Consider the following 23,422-nt stretch of genomic DNA (forward strand, 5'->3'; position numbering starts at 1 on the left):
ACCAGACGAACTTTTCCTTCGCCGATCTTCGGCTGTTCTCGTAACGCTTTATCGGCTGTGACGTCAATCTTGCTATTGACATTTTGATGCATGCCATGTGCGCCCACTATAAAATGCCGTTCTGCGCTGTCAACTTGATCAATGATCTGTCATATTTCGTGTTCGCAAGGTTTTATCAAATATTTAGTTCGAAGATAGCTTAATGTGTCGCCGCAAATTGCAACAGTGATTCAACGAAACTTTCTGCTGCAGATGGAATTTATTTTCATTCTTTATCCGAAGAATCCTGTTCGCCAAAAGGACTGGATCATTTGGCGCAGACGGCACGAATCATGGAAGCCTGGATTGAAAGCGAAACTGTTGGAAACATTCGAAAAAAAAAAAACAGTACACTCGGGACCCTGGCCTTGCCGAGTTACTAGGAATTAGCATGAAGCCCATTCTAAAAGATGCAACACCGACAACTTTTGTCATCAACGAAACCCCAGGTTCGACAAGCAAACACCGTCGAAGGAGCACTGCTGTAAAAAAAAAAAAAAAAAAAAAAAAAAAGACAACGCCGGGAGGTAGGTGTATCAGTCTGTATCATGTGTATAGATAGGCCTGTATTATCTACGCTGTCACTGACAATCGTTAACAAGCATGGTTAGATTTAACTAACGATTTTTGGGCTAGGGCCTGAGCAGATTAGGGGTATAGTCATGACATAGGCTAGTTAGGCCTGTAGGCCTATGAATATGATCACACCACTCCGCCAGGGTGACAGGCATGACCATGATGACAGGGGCTTCCATAATAGGCCTATGAGCACGTCATGTCGATTGGAGTCAACCAAATTAAAATATGTTTTTTGAGAGTCAAACAAGTGGAATATCCCCCACCACCACCCTAGCAGGAGTTAACCCATTCAACTCCGATGACAAGATGTCTTGTCATTTGGTCAAATAAAACAAAAAATCATAATAAAACAACAAAATGTTTGATGATCAAACAGCACCAGAAAAATATGACGTCATCAGTCCTCCTCGAGGAGGACTGATGACGTCATATTTTTCTGGTGCTGTTTGATCATCAAACATTTTGTTGTTTTATTATGATTTTTTGTTTTATTTGACCAAATGACAAGACATCTTGTCATCGGAGTTGAATGGGTTAAGCCTAATCATCCTGGACCAGGAGTGAGGAATTCGTACTGATATAGGCATATTTTTTCTTAGCTGTTACAAAGTACCTATGATGAATATTCACCTTCAGCAAGTACCACTGCCAGCAAAATTGAGATGAAATGTGAAAGTGACAATGGTGACAGTGCCAGGCGTATGACTGATGGCTTCTCTTTCCCACAGGAGCCACTACCTATGGCAGATCATTTTATAGACATTACCTATAACCTCACATCTTGCAATGTCGCCCATAGAAAACTACATTGCAACACACATACGCACATACACACACGCCCCTAGGCTCTCCCTTCACGTGATCAAACCGTGAAATAATCAGACTCCAAACAACATATTTTCCAACATACACGTTATATCCCGTATTTAGATTAATGCGGATAATAATTAAATCACAAGAAACAACTACACATCCTTATAACGAAAATATTATATCATATATGAATGGCTAACTTCCATGTTACTAGATTTAATTAGGAATAATTGTAAGGCTGCTAACCCCCATCAAAAATGCTTTGTCAGGATTTCTATTAGTACGAAGCAGAAACGAACGAGTGCGCCGGCAGTCATCAGGTGGATATAGATCGAGGAGGATCTACGAAGTGTATTGAACACCACAATATAAACGATAAAACCGTCTATAGTATTTAAATAATCCACCGAACGCTCTCAAGACCTTCATCCGCACGTCTGATGACAAACCAACGAAATCATGTTTCTGGTCCGGTGTGGTGTGTGGTGCTGTGCATTTATGTATGTAAAGTGTGCATACAGTAATGCATTCCGTCGAACTCACCAGTCCTTATTTCCAGCACGTTCTGGGCGTTCATCCTCTGAGGATTCCTCGCTCTCGACATGTTCTTCGTCAGTTGAGTTTTGTTTGGATATCCGAATTGGTTCGTACATGTATCCTTGCACCGTGCCTACATTGGAACACGAAAGGACATCCAAACCCCATAAATCTTCTTTACGCGATGTGAAGTCACTTTCGTATTGCGTGCCGGCCATGTTCAAGAATGTAAACAGCAATTTTTACGTCATCAGTATGCCCTAGCTGCGGAAAATGTAGCTGCGACATTGAAAAATTCGTTTGCTATCAGGCACCTTTAAGATCATGCTATTTGGATAAAATCAATACTATAAAATGCTAGAAATGTGTGTTTTAGTGTTCTAACTTCCAAGTTATATTTTCATACATGAAATAACAAAAAACAAATAAATCCAAAACCTTCTCAGTTGACCTTTAAAGTATTATACGTGTAACAACGCAGCTTATTATTACATTACAGTTACTGTAGAGCTAATAATGATGCATCTTCACACATTGAACAGGTTGGATTATAATTCTCCATTACAATCGAATGACCTCAATAGCGAGTTCAACCCCCTCAGGTGCCTATTACCTTGTTAAAGCCAGCTACCTTTCAGGACAAGAAGGACATTACCTGTCCGAGCCCGACCTGGGAATGCGACGCCGCTTTTGTTGATGGCTATACATATGTATGTATTATGTTACAGAGGACAATCGTTCATTGTACAACAACACAATGGAAAACAATGGTCATACATAGATCATGTTAACAAAATAATTAAATAAGCAATATTTAAGAGTGCTGGAGTGATATTCGGAAAATCTGTACCTAGAATAGATGGTGTATGACCAACGGTACGAGACGGACGTGGGAGAGTATCGCCTCCCGCCTACTCGTCTTCACACCCTACCAACATCCCCATTTCCATATGGAAGTGCAGCCCTGAGAGTCTGGTATTCTGTTTTCGGACCGGGCTCGAAATCTTTCTCGGGTTTAAATAATTTCCTTTTTTTTCACCAAAGGCGAGTTGACAACCGGCGACTGCTTCCACCGGCGGGTGACATAAAAATAGACTCACACTATTGCAACCCAGAGAGAAGTTAAAATTTTCTTCATAGAAAGATTGTGGAAGGTCCTAAGAACCGTTGTTGACTACTGTGGAGCTTAGACTTTCTAGTAAAGGAAAACTTTAAACGATAGGTATCATTATTATTGTCATTGGGATGGAGGTAGATCATAGATAAAGGTGAGCAAGTAAATGTTTTTGAGGACATGGAAAGTGTCCTGAAAAACAGGTAACTGCGACTGGACACACACGACACGGTGGCGCGGTTGGTAGAGTCCCGGATGTCACTACGGCAGTCCGGGTTCACATCCTGCCCAGGACTGAAATAATTTCAGTATCGCTGCGCTTCGAGTCGTTACTCCAACTTTCGTGGGCGGGGAGTTGGGGTGTGTGTGCGTGTAAGGTCACGGCATTACCCATAGATCGGTCATACGAGCTCTGAGCTCTCTTCCGGGAGGGGAATAACTGTCGGTCACGAGTCCAACACTTGTTCCAAAGACCAAGGTGAAACACACACACACACACACACACACACACACACACACACACAAAATGTTGTAGGGGAAAGAGTGTGGGAATATCAGATAATTTTTCGGTGGAAGGTAAGTTGAGAGTGGATGATAGGTAGAGAAAGAGGAAAAGGGTGGAAGGTAGAAAGATGCTTAGACCAAACTGTTTATATAAGAAGGATAAGGAACAGGAGTACAAGGATAAGCTGAGAAAAGTGTGGGAGGTGGTGAGGGACAGAGTAGAGGTAGGTGTGGAAGGGGAATGGAGGTGTTTAAAGGAGGAAATAACATAGTGCACAAAGACGGTATATGGAACAAGGAAGATGGGAGGCGATAGAAGAAAGGGTAGTGAATGGTGGGATGATGAAGTGAAGAAGGTAGTTGAAGAGAAGAAGCGAGTATTCAGGGACTGGTTCCAAAGTAGGACGAGAGAAAAATATGAAAAATATAAAGAAAAAAGAAGAGAAGCAAAACAAAATATAAAAAAGGCAAAAAGGAGGGCATGTGTAAAATGGGGAGGAGTATGACAGAAAAAAAAATCATAGCAACAATAAATGTTTTGGAAGGAAATCAAGAGAGGAAGGGGAGGTGAGTCAATTAGAGAAGAAAAGGTAAAAGGCGCACATGGACAGATTTTAACGGAAAGAAGGCGGCAAGAGGAAGATAGGCAGAGTTTTTTATGGCTGTTGAATGTGGAGGACAGGGAGGGATTGGTGGTAGTAGTAGGAGGCACTATGAAAATAAAGGTGATGGGAGAGCAAATTGGAGAAATAAGCAAAGATGAGGTGCAAGTAGTTATTAAATTGATGAAAGCAGGTAAAGCACCTGGTTTGGATGGGTGTTATGCAGTGTCTGAAGAAGGGAGGTACAGTAATAGTGGGCTGGCTAGTGAGGATGTTTAATGTGTGTCTAAGGGAGAGTAGAGTGCCAGAGGACTGGAGGAGTGTATAGTTCAGCTTACAAGGGAAAATGGGACACATGTGAGTGAAGTAGTTTTAGAGGGGTCAGTTTGTTGGTAAATTTGGGAAGGCTTATAGGAGGGTTTTGATTGAGAGGATTAGGAGAGGAACAGAGAAGCCATTGTTGAGGAACAGTGTGGGTTTAGGAAATGTAGGCTTGCGTAGATCAGATTTTTGTGATAAGGCAGATATGTGAGAAAGTTTTAGGAAAAAATAAATATGTTTTTTGAGGCCTCTATGTATTTGGAAAAGGCTTGTGACAGGGTAGATAGGAAGGCACTGTGGGATGTTTTACAAATATATGGGATTGGGGGAAACCTGTTAAGGGCAGCCAAGAGTTTCTACGAGAGTAGTAAAGCCTGTGTTAGAATGAGAAATGGAGAGAGGGAGTGATTTGAGGTAAAGGTAGAACTGTGTCTGGGATGTGTCATGTCGCCATGGCTGTTCAATGTGTACATGGATGGGGTGGTGCGGGAGGTAAAGGCGAGGGTAATGGTCAGGGGACTAGATATGGTTATAGAAAATGGAGGAAAGTGGAAGATGAGTCAGCTGTTGTTCGACACTACGCTTGTGGTAGGGTCAGAGGGGGGATTGAGGGAGTAAGCGATGGAGTTTGGGAAGGTAAGCGATAGGAGAAAGTTTAAGGTAAATGTGGGTAAAAGCAAGGTGATGAGATGTACAAGGGGAGAAGATGGCAGTGAGTTGGAAGGAAGTGGATAGAGACGGAAGTGGAATGAGGAAGTGGATAGCTTTAGGTATTTTGGGTAGCACGTGGCAGGAAAGGGAGGGGTGGAGTTAGAGGTAAAATATAGATTGAGAGAAGCAAGTAAATGTCTTGGGAGATTAAAGAGTGTTATGAGAAATAGGCAACTGAGAATGGATGCAGAGGAGATTGTATCAAGGGGTCATTTTGCCGGCGGCATTGTATGGGCAGAGACTTGGAATTTAAGAGGGGGAGAGAGAACAAGTTTAAAAGTGTTTAAGATGAAATGTCTGAGTTTGGTAGGAGTTACTAGGGTGGATAGGATTAGAAACGAGGTGAGGAGGAGAGCGAGAGTCGAATAGGAGATGGCAGATTGAGCTGATGAAAGATTATTGGGATGGTTTGGACACATGTAAAGAAATGAGTGATGAAAAATTAGTAAAGATGTGTGGAAGGCAGAGGTGGATAGAGTGAACTTGAGGGGATGAACGAGGATGATATAGATGGATGGGGTGAAAGGGGCTCTAAGCAAGAGGGGAATGCCTGTTGAGCAAAGAAGGGAGAATGCAGGAGATAGGGGTGAGTGGAGAGTGGCTGTGCATAGATGATATAGAGATGCAAGTGAGGGACGGGGGATGAGGTGGTTGGATGTGTTTATGTGTGAATGATATTTTGATCCAGCCAGAGGGGATTTCTCCCCGTCTTCTCTTTTTCTGCATGAAGGGACGGAGAGGGGGGGGGGTGTCGCCGATTAAATGAAGCGGCCTTGCTGTAGATGTGCTGTCTTGCGACACTGCGCTTCTGACCAATGGTAGTGGGCGAGATGCAGGGATGATCCGTCATCCAGGAGGAGCCAAGAAAAGAGGGGAGCAGGGGTGGTGAATAGGACTGGAGTATGTTGGAATGAAATGGGTGGGAGTGGATTTATGCCTTTGACTTTGGCTACCTCCTTTGTGAGAAAAAAAACTTTGGTATATGTATTATTATTACTTTTATCTTTATTAGTACTATCACTTATCATAATTATAATTACTGTTATTATCAATGTTATTATTACTATTATTATTATCAACGTTATTGTCATTACTGTTATCATGATCCTTATTATTATTATCATTATTATCACTATTATTATTGTTGTTATTATTATTGTAAAAAGCATTCGAAAGAAGAATAAATATTTGGGGAAAGAGGGGCACAATATTTTTTTAAGAATATCAAGACTGAGGACTATTAGGATGGTTTGGACACATGGAAAGAATGAGTGAAGAAAGACTAGTAAAAGAGGTATGGAAGGCAGATGTGGAGGGAGTGAACATGAGGGGACGTCCTAGGATGGGGTGAAGGGGGCTTTGGGGAAGAGGGGAATGTCTGTTGAGGAAGGAAGGGAGAGGACGGAAGACAGAGGTGAGTGGAGAATGGTTGTATATGGATGATGTTGTGACTGCATGAGGAGGAATGGGCGGGGAAGTGGGGGGTGGGGTAGTATGTGTGAGTAAATTTTGACGCAGCCCGAAGGGATTTCTCCCCGTCCTCGCCTTATATGCAAAGGGGGACGGAGAGGGGGGGTCGCCGATTAAATGAAGCGGCCTCGCTGTGGATGTACTGTGTCTTGCGACACTGCTTCTGACCCAGGGCGGTGGGCAGGGTGCAGGGATGACCCGTCATCCAGGAGGTGCTCAGATGAGAGGAAGGGTGGGAGGGGTGTGGAGTGTATTTAGAGATGAAATGGGTGGGAGTGTTTTTATGCCTTTCCCTTTTTGGCTACCTCCCTTGGAAGGGGGAAAAAGCCTTGGTATATGTATGTAAGACTGAGGACGGTGAGAAATAAAATTGCATCTTAAAATGCACTCTCATCATTAGAAGCACAATATACGAGTATAACAAAAATGAAACGTTATTTAGGTATATTGAAATGGAATGTGACACGTGCAATAAAGGAATCAAATGTGACCCACTGAGTTACCTGTCTCGCTGACATGTGTTTTATGTAAAAATTGTGAAACCTTGATTAGAAATCAAACTAAATAATTCATTTCATAATCTTATCAGTTACAACCAGCATGGCCTTCGACATGAGAGGTTCAGTGACAAATTATCATACATGAAGAATTTGTCGTCTGTTGTTGATCAACAAGTACCGGTGGACGTTATTTACTCGAATTGTAAGGTGTTTGACTGAGCAACATATTAGACTGCCTATCAATCTTTAAGTATATGGGATTAAGGGCAGTTTGTTGGACTGGCTGAAAGGATTCCGTCTCAACAGAAAACAGTTTGTTGAAATTTGAGGAACAGTAAGAGAAATTACAAATGATCTTGAAACCTGTTCTTTTCCTTGTGTTTATGAACGATCTGGCTCAAGAAATGGAATGTCCAACTTTCCTGTTTGCAGATGATGCCAATATTTTTATGTTATCCCATATTGAATGTGGCATCCAAGCAATGCAACGGGAATAAGCAAGATTGCAGGAATTAAGTGAGAAGTGGTTGTTGCAATTCAACGCTTAGAAATGTGCAGTTATGCAAATTTCACTGTTAATGTGGCTTCAAGTCGGAATAGAATAGTTGATTAAATTTGGGGGAAACGTTGACCATTTAGATACACACACACACACACACACACACACACACACACACACACACACACACACACACACACACACACACACACACACACACACACACACACACACACACACACACACACACACACAAATATATATATATATATATATATATATATATATATATGTGTGTGTGTGTGTGTGTGTATGCAAAAACCCTACACTATTTTTACTATTGTTCATTAGCAAGACCTTATACTTAGAATATGCGGTACAGATTTGGTCATCATTTCTTTAAAAAGGCATAACAATAATGGGAAAATGAAAAAAGTGACCAAGTTGGTGCCAGAACTGAATGAAATTAACTATGAGCAGAAACGTGAGCGATTGGGTATAACAGCACTAGAAAAGGGAAGACAAAGAGGTGATGTAACAGGAAGACCAGATCCTGAAAGGGATGGAAAATGCGGACTGTAATATTATCTTGTAGTGTAATAAGGAAAGTACTGGATAAAACAAGTGCAAACTGAAGAAGCGAGGTTATTAGAGGGCACAAATTAAAGCAATTCATTTTGGTGTAAGAATTGGTAATGGTAGGAACTATAAAATGATTCCAGCCAATAGCAACGGTCAATGATCAGTTTTGCTCCATGAGCAAGGAAGTTTTAGATTCTGCTTAGTGATACATATAGATCAATATTTAAGGGAAACGACAGTAACCAGAGGTGTAAATACTGATAATCACAATTAGTTACATTGCTATATGATGATTTCCTGCAGCAATTAGTATATTGGAAGTGCAAGGGAAACAGAAAAATTAGCATTAATTTTAGATTAGCACTAGTTCATTTTCCACATTCTTGATACTTAGTTGTTTTAAAAAAAATATATAGTTCAACTAGTATTCATGAAGCTTAGAATAAAACACACCCTGAAGTAAGAATAGTTAAAAAATTCAAGTATACATATACTAAATTATTTTTGCGCTGTAAAGTTAGCGAAATGTTAAATAAACCTATTTTAACTTGCGCTACAGTGGTTCCATCTTTCGCAAATTTGTGGAAGCCAGGGCGATCCAAAAGTAGGTTCGAGGTGAATGTTTTCATAAAAATGTGCAATAGTTTCGTTATGTGAATGTTTATATACGTATTTAATAATCCTGAAAGGATTTTGTAGTGGCCAGAACCATACTGGGCAGTCTTAGTGCCGTAATATCTGGTAACTGTGGTAATAAACAAATGCACTGCCTCATCGTAGTCAGCTGATACGTGTAAACCGACTATTGCATCATCTGTTCAGGACTATAGAGAAAGTTTAATTGTGAACTGTGAAATTCAAAGAATTACACTAAGGTTTTGTACTATTAGAAGTGGAACCAAGAAAGTTTTCAATGAAATTGAGGAACCGGGTGTTTGTGGTGATGCATGGAAGTTCTGAGATTTATTGAAGTTGTATTTACCTATGCTATATTTTGGTTCTGGATAATATTCATATGTTCAGCCTCAGAATTAATAAGTGTGATGATCAGAATCTTCGGATTTGCGACCTGCATGTCCTGATATGGACAACAGAACCCTCACCTTGTTGCTTGTTAAGTTGTTTACAAATCCCATCATCCTTACTTCAAACTGGGAGTTCAACCCCAAAGGAAAACCAAAGGATAAACAGTCTCAAGCTGTCCTTGTGTTTTAAGGTAGAGGAAATACAAGTGAAGTTGACTAAGGGAGATCTTGGGCCCAGTTGGAAGACTGAGCAGGGCATCTCCAAATGGAAGTGAGGAATTGATGGGATTTAAGGAAACATTAGAAAATTAGAAATTAATTTTGTAAGTTATAATACATCAATGCAATAAATATATTTCTTGGAGGAAATCAGTATCGGAAAGCGTTAAAATCTATACAGAAACGAATGAAGTCGCTTTGCCTCCTTTAGACGCCATTTTTGTTGTTATAGAATTGGAGGTCGCAGACGATGATGACTACCCTGACCTCTAGAATTACAGGTACTGCATTACTAAATACAGGTTAGGTTAGAATAGACAAATTTATCATGCTTTAATATCTTCTGCCTCCGCCTCTACCAAAACAAATATTGCATCTCAAGCAACCGAGGTGGTTATGTTTGTTTGAGGAAGATGTAAGAATAAGACATGGATCTACACTTACACTTTGATGACTTCTGTCGGTGATCGACGCAGCTAGACTGGGGCCCCACTGTGACCATGCAACTCCCTTACATCAATGGTCCAATCGATCAGTCAGTTGGCGTTGGGGGGGGTCTCACTAATTGCCGAACAAAACCGATAAAAGCCGAACATACCAACAAAACCCAAACAATGACTGTTTTTGCTCAAATGCACACTTCTATATATATATGGTTGCATTATTTGAACTATTTTCTTTAAAATGTGTGATTTCCATGTAATATGATCAAAGAGAAGTTAAGTTTTTATCCTCTGCAAAATTACCGAACACAGCTACGATTCGACCCAGCCCGCCGTCTATGATCACTGGTGGTATGGATCAAACTACACTCTTAAGTTTCTTACTATTGTGATATTTGTGTAATACTGCGTATAGTTGAATTATTTCAACTACAGGTAAACGTCGACTTACGATGGCATTAGTTTTCGATAGATCCATCGTAAGACGATTTCATCGTAAGTCGATCCCCAATTTGTGTATCACTGTTCCGTGGTCACTGTACCTAGCCTACCTGTATATTAACCACCAGAGATACTGAATATAGCCTATTAAACATGTACAGTAGTTTATTTAATTATTTCTATCCTTTTTACCGTATTTAATTATTTCTATCCTTTTTACCGTATTTTCAGTACGGCTTAAATCTCGCGGGCAGCAGCCAATGCCAGCCGTACGACGTGTCGTAATAATACTCGCATCATAAAATATAGTCACCGCTTATATCGATCGTTCTCTCTTTCACCCGCGAATTTTGAAAACCACAGAGAATGGGATTCAGGGCACATTTGAGAGAATGTAAAAACACAGGGGCGACTACAATAAATATAATCAAGACGCCGATATGGCAGCCTCGCGAATCCACTTGCTCCTCATGACGCCTACGTGTGCGGCACCGTATGGAAGGGGTTAAATATATCATATCGTCGTCGTCATCGTAAAGTCGAACAATCGTAAGTCGCGGCCATCGTAAGTCGACGTTTACCTGTATTTTCTTTAAAATGTGTTACATCATACTGCAGAAGTTAAAACATAACTTCTCTTGGTCAAATTACATGAAAATCACACATTTTAAAGAAAAGTTGAAATAATTCAACTATATGCAGTCTATTACACTAAGAACACAACAGTAAGAAACTTAAAAGAGTGTAATTTGATCCATACCACCATTGATCATAGACGGCGGGCTGGACAAATCGTAGCTGTGTTTGGTAATTTTGCAGAGGATAAAAACGTAACTTCTCTTTGATCATATTACATGGAAATCATGCATTTTAAAGAAAATAGTTCAAATAATGCAACCATATATATATAGAAGTGTGCATTTGAGCAAAAACCGTCCTTGTTTGGGTTGTGTTGGTTTGTTCGGCTTTTATCGGTTTGTTCGGCAATTAGTGAGACCAGGGGCTGGTGTATCCCGGTGTTGGTGGCTGGTCTGGTATTTTGGCCAACCATATATCCAGATGTTTTTTGAAGGTGTCTGGAGACATCCCTGTTATGTTTCTCAGTGTGGGTGGGATGCAGTTAAACAATCTTGGCCCACTGAACGAGAAGCTGGTGTGTATTCTGGACTTGATGCTCAGTGTTGATCCAAGAGTGTTCCTCACATAGCACAACCTCCCTCTTCTTTGGTGGACTGTTTCTTGAATACAATTGTTGGGCACCCTCTTTTCTAACACCTTCCAGGTGTAGATGATAATATAGCGTTCCCTGCGCCATTGGAGAGAAAACAGCTGCAACTCTTTCAGCCTCTCCCAGTAATTCAGTTCCTGGAGCCCATGTATTTTGCTAGTGAAAGTCCTTTGGGGCCCTTCAATCTCAACAATTTCTGATATTTTCTGGGGAGACCAAAGTTGGCAGCAGTATTCTAGGTGTGGTAGAACTAATGAGTTCCACAGGGACTGAGTTTATTCCTGACCAGTTTCACCTAGAGCTTCTTCAGTGAAACCGGTCAGGAATAAACTCTATCCTAGACCCGTGTTGTCGTCCTCTACCTTCCTCAATCATGTCTCAATGTTTGTTTGATAATGTTGCTGAAAGCTATACACAGTCGAACGAAGTTGCATAGACTCCTTTAGACGTCATCTTTGTTTTGATAGATTAGGAGGTCAAAGATGACCCTGATGACTTCAAGAATTATAGATAGCATATTACTTAATGCCGGTTAGGTTAGATAAAGTAAGTTAGGTTAGAATAGATGAATTTATCTTACTTTTAATTTCTTTGACCTCCGCATCTATCAAAACAAAGATGGCATCTCAAGCAGTTGAAGCACCTATGTTTTTGTATAGCCTTTATCAACTTTTTCTGTTATTGAATTCTGCCAAGAATAACGTATATTACATTGATGTATTATAATTTACAAAATTATTTAATTTTATGTTGTGTCGTGTAGGTGTGCATTTCTAAAAAAAATTCCTGCTTGAGATACCATCTTCCTTTTGGTACTTGCTTACTTACTTGGTGTGGTGTGGAGGTCAAAGAAATTGAAGTATGATAAATTTATATTCTGTTAAATTTTAGAATTTCACACCTATGTGATATAGTAATAGAATATTAAATAATACTTTTGTAAATTATAATACATCATAATATACATTATTCTTGGCAGAAATCAATAATAGAAACAGTTGCTAAGAGCTAATAACAAACAGCTGCTTTGACTGCTTGAGACATGTTTGTTTTGGTAGAAGCAGAGGTCAAATAAATTAAAGTATGCTAAACTCGTATATTCTAACATTATCTAGTGTAACCTACCTACCTAACCTAACCTAACCAAACCAGCTTAACCTAACTTGCCTTTAGTAATGCAGTACCTGTAATTCTAGAGGTCATCAGGCCATTGTTGTCATCTCGGACCTCCAAATTAACAAAACAAAGATGGCATCTAAAAGAGTGTACGCAATTTTATTTGTTTATAGCTTTTAACAACTGTTTCTATTATTGATTTCCACCAAGAATAGCTTATGTTACGTTGATGTGTTGTAGTTTATAAAATCATTATTTAATTTTCTATTACTATTTTGTGTAGGTGTGCATTTCTAAAAAAAAAACAAAAAAAAAAACATTTATTCTAACCTACCCACCAAACCTGACCTACCTACCTACTTTACCTAACCTGCATTTAGTAATGCGGCCTGGAATTCTAGAGGTCTTCTTGGTCATTGTCATGATCTTCGACCTTTGAATCTATCAAAACAAAGACGGTGTCTAAAGGAGTCCCTGTTATTGAACTCCTCCAAGAAAAATATTGATGTATTATATTTTATAAAAATAATATTTAATTATATATTGCTATATTACATAGGTGTGCACTTTTAAAAATATACTGAAATCAATAACTGAAAAAGTTGCTAAAAGCAATAAACAAACAGCTGGTTTGACTACTTGAGGTGCTATCTTTGTTTTGGTAAATGTGGAGGTTAAAGAAATTAAAGTATAATAAATTCGTCTATTCTTACCTAACCTACCCACAAAATGAATATAATCAGGAAGCTAGTGCCAGCATCCTCATATACCCAATTTGTGGCTCATGATGCCTATATAGGTGTCGTCATATTCAAGAGGTTAAGCCATGGCCAATGTGGAATTGGTCTATGTGCTGTTGGAACTTTCCTGTTATTGCCCCACTACTAATTTTTTTTATTTTTCTGTTGTCTTTGATTTTGTTTATCTTAGGTTAGGTTAACCTAACCTAAGATGAACAAAATCAAAGACAACAGAAAAAGATTAATGGTAGGGTAATAACAGGAAAGATCCATGCTGTTTACCAGAAAAAAAATTAGCTGTCAACTGTAGTGTGGACATGCTGGACACCTCACCATCATGTCAGTTCTTCACTGACTGGCATGAAATCTTCTGAAAAAAAAAATAGTTTATTAAATCAGTCCATTAAACAGATCAGTGGCTGACGGGGCCGGTAAGAAAACATTCAGAGTTGGTATAGGCCAAGGCTGAGTTGGCGTGTAACCTTGTAAATACCCCACATGAAGACAAGTTAGGCTAATTATCTCTACACTAATAGTTGTACACTTTGATTCTTTAACTACATACTAACAATACTTGTCTTTCAGTTTCAGAGGCAAAATGGCGCACATCCCACCTTTCCTTCGCACTCCTTTGACGGATATGACAGGTCAAATTTTGACTCATCAAACAAATGGTATATGTCGAGACTTTGAAATGCGTGCTATGGAGTGTCTAGAAGGATATGGCATTAAGGATGGGCGATCGAAATGCCTAGATTACATGGATGACCTTAGGGAATGCATGTTTAGAAAGAAGCAGGTAAGAACTTGGAAGAGTGCAGCATGAAAATTTTATCTTCAAGTGTTTTTAGCCTAATATACAGTAATGTGCATGAAGAGGTCAAGTCAAGTTGTGTGGCAACTGGTTAACTGATCATGTTAGTAGGTTGTATGATACTAGACTGAGAGAATAGTACATCCCCATTTAGCTGATAGTAAGTTGTCCACTTATGACCTATGTGACTTGACTACTCTCGCAACTACAATGTGTTCATACAGCAGGTGGGATATCATTGTGTAAAGTTTTTGAAGTCATTTAGCGCAGCTCTGTAATGCATGAACTTGTACACGCAAGCACTTCCAGCACAGTCCTATGTGTAACTCATATTAACCTCCACTCAGTGATTTCCAACCCTAACACTTAAATGTTAAAAAGGAGACATTGTTACTTTTGATAGACCAACCAACAAAAGGATTGGCAGCTTTTCCCTTGCTTAGCATGACTAGTGCATACTTAGAAAAATTGATCCAAATTTAGAAAGTTTTGCCCAGGTGGTTTCACAGTTAAATTTGTGCACTGTTAATTTCTAAAATAGTGTGTCTTCTTCTTGGTGTTTCAGGTCGTTGAATGTGAATAGGGACAGGTAGGCTGTAATTGTGGTGATGGGAAATACTAGGAGGAGAATGATGGGTGGGCGAGGGAAATGATAAAGCTATTACAAAAAAAATATATAATTAGCATTGGAAAAAAAAGGTTGGAAAAGCCCCTGGATGATTGGGTGGGTGTTATGTAGAAAGTCAGTCAATAAATTTGTTGCTTCTGTTCTCTTGCAGAAGACCCATAGCTTCCAGAAAACCAGCAACAGCCTCCAGTCAGGACCATAAATCACTTAAAGACGTATTGTGTGGTTGTCCAGGTATTGTTAGTGTGGGGCATAGTGTGAATTGTTGAAAAACTGCAGTATTGATAGCGGATTGGCTGCTGAAAGTTCAATGCATTAAACCATCTCTAAATTGGGCTAGTTTAGGGGGTGGATGTTAAATCAAGCTGAGCACCTGATCTTGTAATATATCTAAACTCATTATAGTTCCCCTTTAAATTGGCACTTTTTCTCTGGTTGCTTAGCCCCCACCCTTTTTTTTTTTTTTTTTAGTAGGGTTTTATAAATACACATACACACCTATCTTCTTCCTTGTTACCCTATCTCCCCATGTTAGGCCATTATTTTACTGCATTTCATGATGTAATACATGATAGTGTTTTTAGATACCATATTATATAATTAATCCTTTGAAGTATGATTTTATACCTTTTCCTTTTTGGCTACCTCCCTTGTAAGGTGGAAAAAGCCTTGGTATATGTATGTATGTAATTAAAATGAAAATGTGATACATTGAGTACTGTATTGTATGAAAGAATAAATCAGAAATAAAGAGATTGTAGGGGAGCTTGGATAACTTGGAATCTCAGATGATATGCATGATCAGACTTTTAATGTATAATCTAGCGTTGTCTGATTTATAAATAGCTCTCCATAGCCCTGAAAGTGTTCAATTTACCCAGTATCTGAACAAAGGCCCCATCTAGAGACATGGTTACCCTTATGAGTTGGAAGGAGCCCTTGGTATATAGATACAGTGTAGAAAGGTGTCTCAAGGAAGAATGTCTGGTGGAGTAGAGGAGTACAGGTGCCCACTATACAGGGAAATGGGTATTATCGTAGCAGTTTTAGAGGGTTGAGTATGTGGAGTGGTTAGTAAGGTTTATGGGTCTGTGGTGGCTGAGAAGGGAACAAGAGGAAGTGAATTTAGAAGAGCAATGTAAGCTTAAAGGGTGGAAGAGGGTGATAGATCATGTTTTGTGATAAGACATGTATGTGAAAAGATTTTTGGAAAAAAAAAATTGGGGGGGCATTCTTGGAGTTGGAGAAAATTTTTCACATATGTAGTGGGGCATGTTTGAGGACCAAGAATGAATGGTATGAGGTGAATGTGGGTCTGTCATTATTGTGTGATGTTACCTTGGTTGATCAATACAGTATCCCCCCGCTATTTGCAGGGGTTACATTCCTTCCCCTCCCATGAATCCCAAAAATCCACGAATTATTGATGCAGTTTTAAAATGCCTATGTATGATATTGTATATGCTAAAATATGCTTCCTAAACACATTCTAAAGACAGTCTTACTCATTAATACAGTAATAATGTAGTAATATGTCTGCAGCCAATTAGCAGGAAGGAGAAATGAAAGCTCGTAACTGACATTGTTATTTTAAGATTATTTACCAGTTATACTGTATCATCTCTCTTTTCTATTTTTTTTTTTATTTACTGACATTGTTATTTTAACTCTCTAATCCACCAAGGCATTTACTCGCTTCTCTCAATCTACATTCTACCTCCACCTTTACTCCACCTTTTCCTGCTACACTTGCACCCAAGTATCTAAAACTATCCACTTCCTCCAGTCGCTCTCCCTTAATGTTCACTTCCAGTCTACTGCCACTTTCACCCCTTGTACATCTCATCACCTTACTTTTACCTACATTTATCTTCAGCTTTCTTCTATCACATACTCTCCCAAACTCTGCCACCAGCTTCCTCAATCCCTCCTCTGACCCTGCCACAAGCGCAGTGTCGTCCGCAAACAACAGCTGGCTCACCTCCCACTTTTCTCCATTTTCTTTAACCATCTCCAATCCCTGACCCACTACCCTAGCATTCACCTCTCGCACCACCCCATCCATGTATAAGTTGAACAGCCAGGGCGACATAACGCATCCTTGACGAAGTCCCACCTTTACTTCAAACCACTCACTCTCTCCATTTCTAATCCTGACACAAGCTCTGACACAAGAGTGTAATGAGGAATAGACATTTGGGAATGGATGCGAAGAGGAGACTGTATGAAGGAGTGATTGTGCCAACAGCACTGTATGGGGCAGAAATGTGGAACATAAGAGAAGAAGAGAGAAGGAGTTTGAATGTGTTTGAGATGAGGTGTCTGAGAAGTATGGTGGGGGTTACTAGGCTGGATAGAGTGAGAAATGAGGAGGTGAGGAGGAGAACAGGGGTGAAAAAGGATTTGGGAGATAGGGTTGATGAAAGAATATTAGGATGGTTTGGACACATGGAAAGAATGAGTGAAGAAAGACTAGTAAAAGAGGTATGGAAGGCAGATGTGGAGGGAGTGAACATGAGGGGACGTCCTAGGATGAGGTGGATGGATGGGGTGAAGGGGGCTTTGGGGAAGAGGGGAATGTCTGTTGAGGAAGGAAGTGAGAGGACGGAAGACAGAGGTGAGTGGAGAATGGTTGTATATGGATGATGTGATTGCATGAGGAGGAATGTGCAGGGGGGTGGGGTAGTATGTGTGAGTAAATTTTGACGCAGCCCGAAGGGATTTCTCCCCGTCCTCTCCTTATATGCAAGGGGGGACGGAGAGGGGGTGTCGCCAATTAAATGAAGCGGCCTTGCTGTGGATGTGCTGTGTCTTGCGACACTGCTTCTGACCCAGGGCGGTGGGCAGGGTGCAGGGATGACCCGTCATCCAGGAGGTGCTCAGATGAGAGGGAGGGTGGGAGGGGTGTGGAGTGTATGTAGGGATGAAATTGGTGGGAGTGTTTTTATGCCTTTCCCTTTTTGGCTACCTCCCTTGTAAGGGGGAAAAAGCCTTGGTATATGTATGTATGTATGTTATTTTAAAGTTATTTACCAGTTATACTGTATCATCTCTTTTCAATTTTTTTCTATATTAACTGATATTGTTATTTTAAAATTCTTTACCAGTTAGGGTGAATGTGAGCATTTTTCTGCTAAAAAAAATGGCCTAAGAAATTCACGAAATTGTCGAAATTATGAAAAAAACTTTGAGAGTAAAATCCGCGAGTATGCGTGGCCATGAACAGTGAACCGCGAATGAGTGAGGGTATACTGTATGTATGGATGTAATGGTAAGGGAGATAAATGTGAAAATTCTTGGTTGAGAGAGTGGATGATCAGAAACACCATGGGTGGCTCATAAATCAATATCAGTTTTATGAGAACATTCAGTCCAATTTTACACACACACATTTGTGTATGTATATTTTGCTGTAACCCATAGATCTACATGGAGCAACAAGCTTTTGAGATATTTCTCGAGTTTTTGGAATCCTTGTGTAAGAGGAAATAATATGATCTTTTCACTTGTTACATAAAGATCAGGATTGGAAAAAAAAAAATGGAAACTCAAGAGTATCAGATTTCCAGTATCACAGAGCATGGGAATTGAACTTATCATTATTTGTGGAGCTCCACAATGAGCTAGGACGAGAGGGAAACAAATGGGTCGAGTGCATGCCTTGGCTGGTTACCTCCCAAAAAAGGGGGAAGAGGCTTATGGTATATAGACAGAATAGATTTCTGTTGATGACACTGCACATATATGATTCTGAGGAGAGCCTGAAGTGATTGGTGAGTTTGGTAATGTGAAAAACTTAAGTTAAAAATGTTTGCGGGTAAAAGTAAAATGATAAGATGTACAAGAAATAATGGTGGAAGATTGAATGTGAATATGACATTTAAGGAAATGGGAAATTTCAAGTATCTGGGATTGCTTGGAGTGGGTGCAGTATTAATATTTCATCACTGATAACTAGCACTTCTTCTTGGGGATAATATCACATTGAAGAGTATTGCATAGGTAAAAGAGAGAATTGAGGAGGGCAGCATAAAGGAGTGAGTGTGGAGGTGAACAGTGGTAATCATTGCCTTAAGTTTCACTGACTGGGAACCACCATCTCCAGAGCAGCTGGATCTTGTTCTTGGATCCAACAATAGATCTCTCTGGGAATAAGTAATAAACTAATGTCTATGTTTTATTAGTGTATGGTTCTTTCATTTTACTGGCTTATAGTAGTGATAGGAGGGGGATATTCCTCAGCTCTCCATATTTGGGAAGGTGGGAGAAATACAGTTGAAGTTAGTAGAGATGGCCTGGTCCAAAAACTGAATGTCAACCCCTTTGGGATGCACACCTGGATGAAGGTGAGTGTGTTGATAGGTTTTTGAATATGTCCATCTCACAAGACCACCATTTGCAGGGACCTGCTATTGGTGCAACATTATATGTAGGCATGACAATATTGATAAACATGTTAATCTTGTTTGATAGAGCAACATGATTTTATTCTTTTTTCTGAATTTTCAAATTATTAGAACTTTAATTCCAACCTAATGTTGCTGATTCTTTTGATTATGTTAAAGTTAGATGTAAAATGAGTCATAGAAGCCATAAGTTAATATGCAATAGGTAAGAACCCCAAAAATCCTGTTCCATCGAAGGAAGGGTCAATGTTAAAAAGATTGTTGGAGACACAAGATCCTCAATTTAACAGGATGAGGGATTTTCTTTAGTCCATTGATGTAAATTGACCATAGTGTCATGTAGGTTGAGGCACAGGTAATTTTAGGAACATAAACATGGCCATGAATCTGACATACACATATATACATACATGCTCTCAAGTAAAGAACTGCCATAACCATCCACCACTAGCCTTATATTTGATTATGATAACAACTGTTCCCACCTCAATCAACCCCTACTGACATGCAACATACACTAACCAAGAGTGTATATTCTTGATGTGCTAAATGAATGCTGCTCACACCCCAAACATGGTAAATTCACCATAAATATTAAACTCACTCAATAGTATAATCATGGTTCATAAGGGCAGTGGGAGGGATGCAGGGATGACCACTTTCAATCAAATGCTGCAGGTTCCTGAGAAAAAAATTAACATGCTACAGATTTACTGAAACAAAGCTACATACATACATACCAAAGGGTTTTTCCCCCTACATGGGGGTTAGCCAAAAAGAAAAAGGCATAGAACCCACTCTCACCCATTCCATTTCCTATATATTCCACTCCCACCTTGTTTTCTGAAACAAAGCTACTTTACTGATAGTTATTTTATTTTGCAGATGGCAAGAGTGAATATCATGAGAGCTGAACGCCACAGGCAGTGGGTCATGGGTGAGAGAAAAAGTGAAGATCATTATGCTCCAGCTGCTAAAGTGGACTCATTCTAGGTCATGAATAAAAGATACACTTTTCACAACATTCATGTACATAGGGAACAGGATAGTATTTTCGGTAACTATTTCAAAAGTGTCACATTGCACTAACATCACAGTCAAATCAGATTTGGACTACTTAATTTCTAAAGAAAGTAATACTTTTTCTAAGCATGCCTATTTGGTAAAAGGGGTGAGTGATCAAAAGTTAAGAGTAGGTTTTATTTGATGCAAAATTATTTAGTGTGTAAAATATAATTTGATAGCAGTTGTCCGTTCTGAACCAGCCAAGGATATGAAATCAATTTCAATGTTAGAAGTATGATTTCAGAGTATCTGGATGTGTTGTACATATGTTAGAAAATGTGTTTTGTTAATAAATGTCTGGCAGAACGTATTGTGTAGTTTTCTTTCTCCTACATGTGAATTCCATAAAAATTTCTACTACTGATTGTGGAATGTTTATTATTTTATTTACTTTTTACAGGTAAATCCTTGATGTGTGGATATGTATTTAAGAACATAAGAACATAAGAAATAAAGGAGACTGCAAAAGACCATAAGGCCTACACTAGGCAGCTCCGTATCCATCACCACCTGTCATCCCCATCCATAAAGTTGTCTAATCGTTTTTTAAAACAACTGACATTTTTATTATTATCATTATTATTATTTAGGGATGGAATGGGTGGGAGTGGTTTTTATGCCTTTGTTTTTTTGGCTACCTCCCTTATAAGGAGGAAAAAAGCCTTTGGTGTAAGGTATGTGTATTCATGGTTGTTGTTGTTCCCTAGATTGTCTGGCCAAGAAGTCCCATTTCCTTGAGGAATGTCATGGTTGGAACAGGATTTTCCCATAAATCCCTTATAGAGTGTATATTTCATTGTTGGCATGTGATTGTGTATAATGCAGTCTTCCATAATATGTATAGCATGGGGTGAAGTGTGTCATCCAGCCTTTTCTAGGGCTTGGTCGACATGGACTCCATCCTTTTGGGGGACAGGATTCAGGAGGTCTGGCATGCAGCAATATATTGTCTTTCAGTTTGTTGATGGAGTAGTGAGCATGTTTATGGATATGCTTCTGGAGGTTTGGTGTATGGTGGTTGAGGAAGAGAAGAGCATATTTGTGTGTGGTATAGGTATTGTGAGTTGTTTTGATGTTTCTTGCCATGGGTGTGCTGTGTTTGTGTGTCGCTCATATAAAGGTGATTCTTGAATTTGATGACTTATTTTGGTGTAAATGGTCTGTAGGTATTGTATTAGTGCAGCCTGTAATTGTCTTTAGGACTGTTTTGTATGGTCTGTTGGGTGTTGTAGTGTGCCATAGATTAGGGGCTCATGTGGAACTTGCATAATTCATCACCGAGTGTATGGATTGGTTGTATACTGTAGTAGTTTCTTTTGTTTTTTCAGAATGGTGTTCCTACAATTGATTTAAGTACGCTAAGTCTAGATGTGCATTTAGTCTATATGTTTGTGATGAGTTGTTTGAATGACATGGATAAATCAAGTTATGTCAAGAATCTTGGTTGTATGTATGTGTGGTATGAGTGTTATAAAAAGGCATGATATTTGTGTTGTGCTGTCCAATTGGTGAGATGTGAGGCTGTAGATATGGTTCGGGCTATTTTGAGGTTTTGTAGTGAAGCAGGTGTTGAGTGCATCAAACTATGTAGTATTTCTGTGACTGCATTATGTTGTGTGCATGTAATCGTTATGTCACCTACATACATACATATACCAAGGCTTTTTCCCCCTTCCAAGGGAGGTAGCCAAAAAGGGAAAGGCATAAAAACACTCCCACCCATTTCATCCCTAAATACACTCCACACCCCTCCCACCCTCCCTCTCATCTGAGCACCTCCTGGATGACGGGTCATCCCTGCACCCTGCCCACCGCCCTGGGTCAGAAGCAGTGTCGCAAGACACAGCACATCCACAGTAAGGCCGCTTCATTTAATCGGCGACCCCCCCCTCTCCGTCCCCCCCTTGCATATAAGGAGAGGACGGGGAGAAATCCCTTTGGGCTGCGTCAAAATTCACTCGCACATACTACCCCACCCCCCTGCCCATTCCTCCTCATGCAATCACATCATCATCCATATACCTACATAAGAAGGGATTTGTATTTCTGAGGTGTAGGGTGTGGGTATAATGTGGATATTTAGATTACAGAGAGGGTTAGAACTGAGCCCTGTGGTAATCCATTCCTAAAGTTTCTGGTAATGTTATGAGAAGTGTTTTGTGTGTGGCTTATTTGAATTAATGCCATTGAAAACAATGTGTGAGTCTTATCAGAAGAGTATTTGTGTTGTGTAGTGATTTAAGACTATGATGTGATTTAGCAAGGGGGTTATGTGGTGTGATGAGTTATATTATGAGGCATTCTATGGAGTGTTCAGAATTTCTACAGACGCTCACAGAAAAGGAGAAAAAAAATTGAGTGTGTGTCATTGCTATAATACAGGGCTTTCTAGGCAACAAGGCTGATAACTATATGGAACAGGTTGAAAATTAGTGAAAAGCTAAAGTGAGATGGGCTGCAGAATGCAATTGAAGGTTCATATCTTAGATGCTCACCTTGTAAATTTCAAGGAGAATATGGGAACATATTCAGAGGAACAAGGTGAACACTTCCACCAAGATATAATGAACTTTGAACAGAGATGTTAGGGTTCCTTCAAGGAAAACATGATGGGAGACTACATTTAAGGGCACATACGTGAAATTGATTTGTTGTATTCACACACATAAAAAAAACTGCTCATTTTCAATCCTTAAAATTAGTTTAAGAAGTTTTGAAATAGATGTGTCATTTTATTATTATTATTATTTTCTGTCCAAAAGTGGTGAAAAAGGTGATACTGAGCTATTTTGGGGCAGAAAAATCATTAACAGTCACAAAAGCAGTTACACAGGAATAATGGAATTTTTTATTGATTTGCAACAAAAAAGTTGGAAAATAATGCTTGTCAAAGACAAAAATCGTGTTGGTGGTGTTTTTGCACAGGCAGTAACTTGCCAGATCAATGAAAATGTCAGTATGACAATGGTGAGCATGATTCAGTATAAAAAACAAACAAATGATAAATAGCTCAATTAAAAAAAAAA

The 23,422-nt window shown here is 39.4% G+C and overlaps 1 protein-coding gene across 4 annotated transcripts; it reads left to right on the top strand.

Moving 5' to 3' along the window:
- The first annotated feature begins 7,641 nt into the window (after window positions 1-7,641).
- Window positions 7,642-20,706, top strand: ND-15 (NADH dehydrogenase (ubiquinone) 15 kDa subunit). Of its 4 annotated transcripts, XM_076204942.1 has the most exons (4): window positions 7,642-7,706; window positions 14,069-14,282; window positions 15,077-15,159; window positions 20,217-20,706. In XM_076204942.1, the coding sequence occupies exons 1-3, from the start codon at window positions 7,657-7,659 to the stop codon at window positions 15,125-15,127; spliced, it is 315 nt and encodes a 104-aa protein (XP_076061057.1). In that variant the 5' UTR covers window positions 7,642-7,656; the 3' UTR covers window positions 15,128-15,159; window positions 20,217-20,706. The 4 variants fall into 4 exon arrangements, with proteins under 4 accessions (XP_076061057.1, XP_076061047.1, XP_076061063.1 ...); XM_076204932.1 differs by lacking the exon at window positions 15,077-15,159; XM_076204948.1 differs by lacking the exons at window positions 7,642-7,706; window positions 15,077-15,159 and adding an exon at window positions 8,730-8,875.
- Window positions 20,707-23,422: the final 2,716 nt, after the last annotated feature.

Source organism: Oratosquilla oratoria, chromosome 2 (genome assembly GCF_046742065.1).
Source record: "Oratosquilla oratoria isolate Oo_2021 chromosome 2, ASM4674206v1, whole genome shotgun sequence".
Taxonomy (NCBI): Eukaryota; Metazoa; Arthropoda; class Malacostraca; order Stomatopoda; family Squillidae; genus Oratosquilla; species Oratosquilla oratoria.

Coding starts and splice junctions, on each gene's coding strand:
- ND-15 (XM_076204932.1), top strand. CDS start 7,657: ATGTGGCATCCAAGCAATGCAACGGGAATAAGCAAGATTGCAGGAATT. Junction 7,707..14,068: donor AGCAAGATTGCAGGAATTAA/GTGAGAAGTGGT, acceptor CTTGTCTTTCAG/TTTCAGAGGCAAAATGGCGC. Junction 14,283..20,216: donor GCATGTTTAGAAAGAAGCAG/GTAAGAACTTGG, acceptor TTTATTTTGCAG/ATGGCAAGAGTGAATATCAT.